General features: G+C 37.4%; 1 protein-coding gene across 1 annotated transcript; it reads right to left on the reverse strand.

Annotated features, from left to right (window-relative positions):
• Positions 1-603: 603 nt before the first annotated feature.
• Positions 604-2,730, reverse strand: LOC122642642 (transcription factor MYB46-like). Its single transcript, XM_043836178.1, has 2 exons — positions 2,288-2,730; positions 604-1,480 (listed from the first exon to the last, which is right to left on the reverse strand). Exons 1-2 carry the CDS (start codon positions 2,575-2,577, stop codon positions 769-771), a joined length of 1,002 nt encoding a protein of 333 aa, XP_043692113.1. The 5' UTR covers positions 2,578-2,730; the 3' UTR covers positions 604-768.
• Positions 2,731-8,832: the final 6,102 nt, after the last annotated feature.

Consider the following 8,832-nt stretch of genomic DNA (forward strand, 5'->3'; position numbering starts at 1 on the left):
TAAAGGAGAATAGTAGTCCCTAAGTAATAACTTAATGAATACTTATCTTAATTTAATTTCTTAAGATTTGTCCACCACAAACACACATAGAAGGTAAGGTGGCCTGGCGGGGTGGGATTAGAGAGAGAGAGAGAGAGAGAGAGAGAGAGAGAAAAGTTTCAATATCTTCATTAAATCTTACTTACACTCCACTAATAACAACTTCCACCTCCACATTGTTCCTTTTGTACATCTCATAATAGTTACAGTTCACCATTCTTAATGGCCCTCTCTCTACATGGAAAGTAACTATTCACATTTCTCTTCACAAGTATGATTATCACACCAACCCTCTTATGCTCAAGAAATGACCAAAATGCCCTCAATTATAACAAAAGAAAGAAAAACTAAAATTTAAAGAGAAAAAGAAAAAAAAGGAAGAAAATGATACAGGTACATGTACTTACAAGAATTTGGGAGTCACCAAAAAAAAAAAAAAGATTTACTTTGTGACTTTTATTTCATACCCTACCCACATCAGCCAGTACTGGTTTCATGGCTAGAATTTACCTAGGAAGTATGAAAAGACCTAGAATAGAAGTAGGGGAAAAAAACAAACTCCAAGGGTAGTTTGATAATTTTGAAAAAAGATATTTCCTCTTATCATATGTTCTAAGGCATGGGTTTGGGCAGTTTTATGGAAAACAAAAAAAGGGGTAAACAAGTCTTTTCAATACCTAGAGGAAGATGAAAAGAGAGAAAGATAAAGGAGAGTAGCTAGCCATGCAATTATTCAACTTGGAAATCAAGACAAGGAAAAGAAGTGACATCTTCCATTAGTTCCTCCAAATTCCATTCCCCCATTCTTAAGTTTTCTCTTTCCCAATAATTTCCACTCTCAACCAAAGTCTCTACTTTGTTAATGTTGTTGTTGTTGTTGTTGTTGCCGCCTTTGATGATATTGTTAATACCATTGATGTGGACATTATTGATGTTATTGTTGATCTTACCAAAGGTGTCTCCAGTTGTAGTATTAGTATCTTCAATACTAATACTCTCCAATGGAGGAAAAAATAAATCCCCTTCTATACCAATATTATTAAGACTTCCATTGAACCCATGACCTCCATAGTACCCTTCTCCTCCTGTTCCAACCTGTGATGATAAGCTTGTAGAAGCATTGAAGTATGCCGGAGCACTTGACAGACCATAGCAGTACTTGTCCATTAATGGAGGCAAAGGTTGAAACTGGTTACTCATTGCCATAGCTTGCATAGATGAGGAAGAAGATGAAGAAGATGAGTCCATGCACATAGCCATGATATCATGTTCACTCAAGGATATGAGTCCCCCCATGACATCTCTAGGCTCTGATGAATCACTATTGTTTGGTGAGAGGGTAGATGATGAGTTCTTCAATCTTCTCTTTATTGTGGAATTCCAAAAATTCTTTATTTCATTATCTGTTCTTCCCGGCAGCCGCGTGGCAATCTGAGACCATCTGGAGGAATCAAATTACATAAGAACATAAACAGAAGAACTGTAAGAGAGAAAAGTTCTCATTTTATCAAATGCATGGTGTGCATGGATTCTTAAAGTCTAATACCAAATTCAAATTTTCAAGCATAAAATCATTTTGTCTTAAGAAAATAAAAAAAAGTACTGAATTGGGTTTGTAGTGTTTAATCTGGTCTCTATATTCTAGCAAAAAAGTACAAGTTTTTGGTATGCATTCTAAACGAACGGATAATGCATTTCAAGAAATCATACCAAACGCAGCCTCTAGTTTTTAACATACGATCTTAAATATCTAGACCCACTATTTATTTAATGTATGTTTGTCATCTCATCTTCTCAACCTCAAAATTTTATAGATCCCGGATACCCCACCCCCTGAAGATCTCAATTCTAAATCTTAGTTAAAGAGAATGAACTATGTACGGTATGATTTCTAAGAATGAATTCTTGGAATACATTATTGACCTAGAATGCATTCCAAGAATGCATACCAAACGCAGTCTCCATAAAGAGCAAGGCCCAAAATTATTGAAGTTGAAAATTGATTGAAATCCCATACTTGGGTATACTAAGGCAGTGTTTGGTATGTATTTCAAGTCGATTTTGTATTCTTGGGCGATTATAATTGTTTTTATCGTCCAAGAATGCAAAATTGACCTAGAATGCATACCAAACACCGCCTAAATTCCTATTGCTCAGATAAGAAATGGAGAAATCTCATGAATGTTTAACTCATGAAATGCAAGAATATGGGCTAAGGAGTGAAGAAATGTAGGAGAGAGAGAGAGACCTGTTTCCAAGGATAGAATGTAAATGGATAATGAGTTCTTCTTCTTGGGGTGAGAAAGCACCACGCTTGAGATCAGGTCTTAAGTAGTTAATCCAACGAAGACGACAGCTCTTACCACACCTCAGAAGGCCGGCATTCCGGGCGACATCGCTCCAGCAACCTTGCCCATTTCTCATCATGTAATTCATGAGTTTATCATCTTCTTCAGGTGACCACAAGCCTTTCCTGAGCTTGTTAATGCCAATATTGTTTGTGTTGTTGTTCTTCACTTGGGGATCAGGCTTCCTCATTACAAACTTTAGAATCTGATCCCCTCTCTAGAGATGGAAGCAGCTTAATTAGAATCTTTGTTCTCCCAACTGGTTTGATTTAGGGAACAGAACACTTTATAGGTGAAGATAGAGATGGAGATAAGGAGTGATAGACAGCTCCCCCCAAGATAAAAGGGTGACCTAGATACACTCATACATACACACACCAATAGCTAGAGAGAGAGAGAGAGAGACTTCATGGAGGGGGAATGATGATAATGATGACTGTGATGGTTGTAGGGTTGCTTAGAATATGGAGAAGAGAGAGAGAGAGGTGTTGTTGGTTGATGGGTCGAATGGAAAACGGTTTGGAGGGGGACCTCAGAAAGGGAGAGGGATGGGGGTGGCCTTCTTGTCTTTGACTCCATATCTTGTCTTTTTCTATGCATTTTCTTCACTCACAAGGTAATCATCTATGATATGTGTAAGAGAGAGAGAGAGAGAGAGAGAGAGAGAGAGAGAGAGAGAGAGAGTTGTTTTACAATCAAGTAAGAGAGTTGCTTGGGCTTCACATAATATCCCCTTTTCCCTCCCTCTTCATCTCTCACAAATTTAGTAAGTTTTCACTTCAAATACACGTGTGGTGTACACATGTAAGATAGAGAGAAAGTACATACTAAATTGGTACTTTTGGTACCATTCCTTCTTAATAAAGTCCTCCATATGTAAGTACTCTCTCCCTCTATTCAAAATCCAATCTTCTTAAAAAAAAAAAAGAAAGTACCATATTTTATATAAACGAAAGAGAAAATTTTCTATAATTGTCTACATTAAGAGACAGAGAGGTTATAGTTTAATTTTAATAAAAAAAAAAGGGATGTGTGGGTTTAGTCCCACATTCGGTGTGTGAGTGTGGTGTGTGTTGTGTATATCCGCTATTCTACGGTCCTAAAAGTCAGTTAATCTTTTGGGATTGGTGTGTGGTTTGTGTGATTATACTTTCATCAAAAAAAAAATTTTAAAAATCAAATTTGGCATTTAAGTATAAAGCCTAAGGAAATTTATCTAGCCATATATTTACATTGGGAGAAAGAATGCCACCTGCTTGTGTAGCGCACACACCCCTGTGCTCAGACACAGAGGTGCGCGTAATGACCACTACACCTCTTGGAAAGATGAAAATGACCAGAGGTCGGTGGACATTTCGCGCGCCCCTGTGTTTGAGTGCAGGGGCGGTATGTGCTGTGCGACCGTGTGGCGTTCTCTTTCCCATTTATATTTTATTTTCTGATTACTAAAAATAAATCAAAATTTTGGTTTAGATTCAATCATATATTCTCTTATGTGTTGACAAATTTTCTTGTATTTTTAATCATCCATTGTTTGTTTCATATTGAATGCTTGGAGCTTTATTTGTTTGCTACTTGGCCAAGTATATTTCAATTGAAACTTGATATCCGAGCAAAAAAACCTTGGTATATATCTGTTCACAGAATTTAGTTCTGCCCAATCTCTCGTGTGGCAAATATTTTGTACTAGTATAGAGTTACTATTTAGACTATCTGAATTATAATATATTTTAGGCCAAATGTTCTTTGTGCCAGGGGTGCAGGTTGCGCCCAGACACATGTGAGTGGGCGAAATGACCATCCTGCCCCCTGAATGATAGGCCCATGTATCTAGGCGCAGGCTGCACTGCGGCACAGAGAACATCAGCCCTATATTTTAAATGTAATTTCTTTTATAAAAAATAACAAGATGAGAGTTAGATGGACATGTTATCTCATAATTCACTTGCATCTTGAAAATGCATATTTTGCACATGTTAATTAATAGAGTTATTCCCTATATACTTCTACATTTATAGGTTACTCAAAGAATTCCTGATTTAAAAAAAAAAAAACACTCAGATTTCACATACAACACAAGGATGAGATACAAATTCATTCAAGTAAGAATACAATATCCCAATGGATATTGTCAAACCTATGATCAGATTAACTGTGAAAATCAGATCCATTGCATTCATTTAGTGGTTAGAATGAACATGTGTAGTTTTAACTAGGTCCAACACTAAATAAAATGAAATTTACCATACCATCTACAGCTGGTGTTGTTTAAAAACCCATATTCAGCCAAGGTGACTGATAAAAAATTAGGGGAAAAAAGGCTGCCAAGTTGCGTTGCGCTTGTGCTTAGACACATGAAGGGAAAAATGATTGCTTACAAATGAAAAATCCCACCCATGTTGGATGCACCTTTACGCACTTTCATTGGGCCCCATGCTGGTGCAGGGACCATCCAGGTACTATTTTCCTTTTACATGCATGGTATTGAGATGTTGGGAGTTATGAAGCTATACTCTAAAGTGCCAAAGTCCACGGTGGACCCCACATGCCATGATACTGTCTGCTTTGACTAAGGTTCACCGCACGGCTTTAAAATGCGTCATATCATGTGAAGCTTGGCCGTCATTTATATAGACATTCTATGGCCTAAGTGTAGTCGATGTGAGATTAAATTCAGTGGCACAACATCCATGCTTCCACTACGGAATCATACCAACAACATTCCCCCACACCCTGGCTCTTTCCAACTAATGCCTTGAGGTTTTGTGTTGACCTTCCAACATAGTATCAGAGCAATTGTTCCTTATGTAAAACTAGATATGCCGAAGCTACACGTAAGGGGGAGTGTTGAGATGTTGGGAGTTATAGAGGTATAACTCTTCATCGGTCAGTTCAGGTCCATGGTGCCTTCGTATACTTGAGGAATTCTCTTCACCTAATGCCTTAACATTTTGGATTGGACCGATAGACTCTCAAACATATGGAATTCTTTATTATTTTTTCTCTTGCTCTAACCATATAGGCCTAGATAGATGATTTCATTATCCGCGATTCCATTGGTATGGTATGGGGATTCCACCCTACATTGGCATTGTGGAGAACCCTTCTTCCAATTTAATATAATAGCTTAGGGGCGCTGTTCTCTGTGCCGCAGCGCAGGCTGCACCCAGACACATGGCACTGCCACTTAGAGGGGCAGGGTGGTCTGTGCGCCCACCCCCATAATACCTGGGCGCAGCCTGTGCTACGGCACAGAGAACATTCTCCCAATAGCTTAAGTCTTAAGCATTTAACAGCTAGCACCCTACTATGCTCATATTCCCTCACCAAAATTCTCTCAATAAGTTGCTAAAAGTTAACCACGAGAAACACTAAAAAGAAAGAGAAAGGGGGTCAATTATCAATTTTTAGAATCTTTTTTTAGATTAAAATTAAGAATGCATTTCACGCCATTGTGTTTTGATCATGGAAGTCCAGCTACATATATAGATCACTTCAAAGGGAGACAACCTTGATTAATTCTTATCAGAAAGCTACAATGGGTTATTGATTTAATAATAATAAAACTGATGGGCTCATGAAGAGACTTTTTCTTATTAACAAAAAGATTTGAATCAAATCCAACAACTTCAAATTTCACGTTGTTTCATGGCTTCATTGGACCAATTTTTTCTCTTTTTTTTTGGTCCAATTTCTTGATTCTCATAGCCTTAATTGGTCTTTGTCATCTGTTCTAATTTTTTCTTGTTAATTTCAACATCTTTTTAAGACCTGTCACACTTTACGCTATCTAATCTTGTATTCTACGCATTTGTGAGCAAAGATAGAAAATAATTTTAAGAATAATTTCTGTTTCCAATTGATAACTAAAATTGAGGTAACGTCAATCTCTCACAATCATTGTGGCCCATAAAAAAAATAGAAAAGAGACAATATAGAGAAAGGGAGGGTGCACACGGTTTGGTGTTTTGAGTTTAATTTATTTCTATAAAAGAAAAAGAGTTTAATTTTCTTTTGGCTCTATCTATTTGTAAGGTTCTGGGTAATCCGGATGGTTTCTATTCGGTTCCAGTCCAAGGGGGTCAATCCATCATCGTTTCGTATATTATACGATTCCAAAATTAGGATCTGATCCCATGTATTCCGGTTTCGTATATTAACGATTTTCGGCACAAGTCTCAAATATTCAAATATAAATGTTTTTTTGTAATTACGACATAACCCAATTTTGGATTCTTTTATGATTTTTTTGGGCCTAGAAAGTCAACATTCAAACATAAGTGTTTCTTTGACGCATAACCCTTAGGTTTTCTTTGTAATTATAAATTATCTCTCATAAAGTTATAGTTATTAAATATAAAATTTTTTTATTGACACCCTAACCATAAATAAGTGAAGATTTTACCCCAAAAAAAAACCCATAAGTAAAGAGAATGCTGCACGGTCGTTTAACCCTTCCACCAGCGCGGGGGCTAATGAGGGGACATGCAAGGGCTTCTACCAGAGGGGGATTGTTCATTTTGTAAGGGGGTAGGACAGTCATTTTTAGGGGGCTGTGTTTGGGCGCAAGCTGCATGTGACCAGACAATGTTCTTTTTCCCATAAGCAAATATACATTTTAAATGAGCCAAGCGATTCCAGTTCAAGACGGTTCTGTATTGGTCTTTCGGTTTCGAACCCATTGGAAACCCAAAACCATCCCGTTCCATTTAATAATTGGTCCCAAAATAAGCTCCCAACACTGTCCATTTAGTAACGAGATGGGCCGATTCCAAGACGGTTCTGATTCCAGTCCCAAATTGATACCCTTATCTAGTTGCAAATCAAGGGAAGTGGAATCAAGGCTCTAACGAGCCCCTTTATTAGTAAGGTTGCTAGGCTCCGCACAACCACACTTTTCAAAAAGTCAAGTCTTCTTTTCAGCTTCTACCTCGAACTGTCAGGAAATTTGCTCCTTGCTGGATATGACTCAGGGATCCTTGCCTATTCGCTACCTTGTAGAAGAGAGAAAATCAAAGATATAGTGATTGTGCCGTAGGCCTTGTTCGTTTCTACTTGACGGCTACGCTCCTCGGTTTTTTTAACATTACATCAGGTAGCTTGCTTACTTAGTGCTTGCGCATCCGAAAGAAATGATCCCATCAATTCTCATTCTCAAGCTGAAGCATAAAAAAAGAGTACTTCTTAGAGAGCTACCTTCGCTGATGGCAAAGACAAAGGGGCAAAGATCTCGTAGAAATGTCCCATCAACAAATAGAAAGAAGGTTAGCCTGAGAAAGCACCTTAATAGAAAAGAATACAAAAATTTTGTAATCACGATTTTTATAACTAATTTAAATTCTTACTAAAAATGGTAATCTTTTTTTCCTTTCAAATGGAATCTATATTTTACTCCTTAAAACCAGGGAATTTGGTTGCAAATTCAGTAAAATTTAATAGAAAAAAACTTCCCACACAAACAATGTACCATAAACTCTCTCACAATATTTTTTTTTAATCATTTTCTTTCTCCTCCCTTACAATGTAGGTCCAGTTAAATGATACCGTTCTATGCATCACTATTTGGTGTAGCAGGGAAGATTTCTCCCATACCAAACCCTCTCCCAATCTAGGGATAAAATTCTTTGTACCAGGAGTGCAGGGTGCGCCCTGACACATGAGGGTGGGCGAAATGACCGAGCCCGCTCACCTGAATGCCCAAAATCCCATCCCTGTCCCACCCCATGTATCTGTGCACAACCTGTACCCAGATGCACTCTCAAACAGAGAACGTGAGCCCCCAATTTTATAACCAGATTTAAAATTTTTAGAATTTATTATACACAATCATGTTAAATCATGATTACAATTTTATTTTAGACTTCACTTCTCTTTCCGAACCTTAATTCACATAGGGTAGAAAGAAAAAAAAGAAAAAGAAAGATTAGACACAAAATAGTGTTCTAAGTCTAATTTCTTTCATGTGATCATTTTCATGGGGAACTCTATACATATACCTAAAGCCACCTTGCACTCAATTATTATTTCATGATCTTAACCATTTGAATTGTCTGAATACACCTAAAAAAGTCATCATATATATCAATCAACTTGTGGCCCTCTTATTGGATTCTATAGAGAAAAGAGATTCCATGGACAGAGTGATCTTGATGACCCAGAGCACTTAAAGCTATTTTGGATAATAGTAGTAGGGAAATTTTTTTTTGTTTATCAAAGAAAAAGGAGATAAGTACGCATGGAGAAAATGGTAGTGCCATGGCCAGAAGGCCCAAAACCTTTTGAAATTGGTCTATCAAAAGATGATATAGACCTGCATGTTCTTACCTGCCATTCATTGCTTCCTTTATCAGTAATTTCTATGGCCTCCCCCACTCCCTTTCTCAGATGTAACTGCAAGAAAGTTAAGCAAGAAAAGGCCTGGCCTTAAAAGTTGAAGCTATTCATA

The sequence above is a fragment of the Telopea speciosissima genome, chromosome 10, assembly GCF_018873765.1.
Source record: "Telopea speciosissima isolate NSW1024214 ecotype Mountain lineage chromosome 10, Tspe_v1, whole genome shotgun sequence".
Classification (NCBI taxonomy): Eukaryota; Viridiplantae; Streptophyta; class Magnoliopsida; order Proteales; family Proteaceae; genus Telopea; species Telopea speciosissima.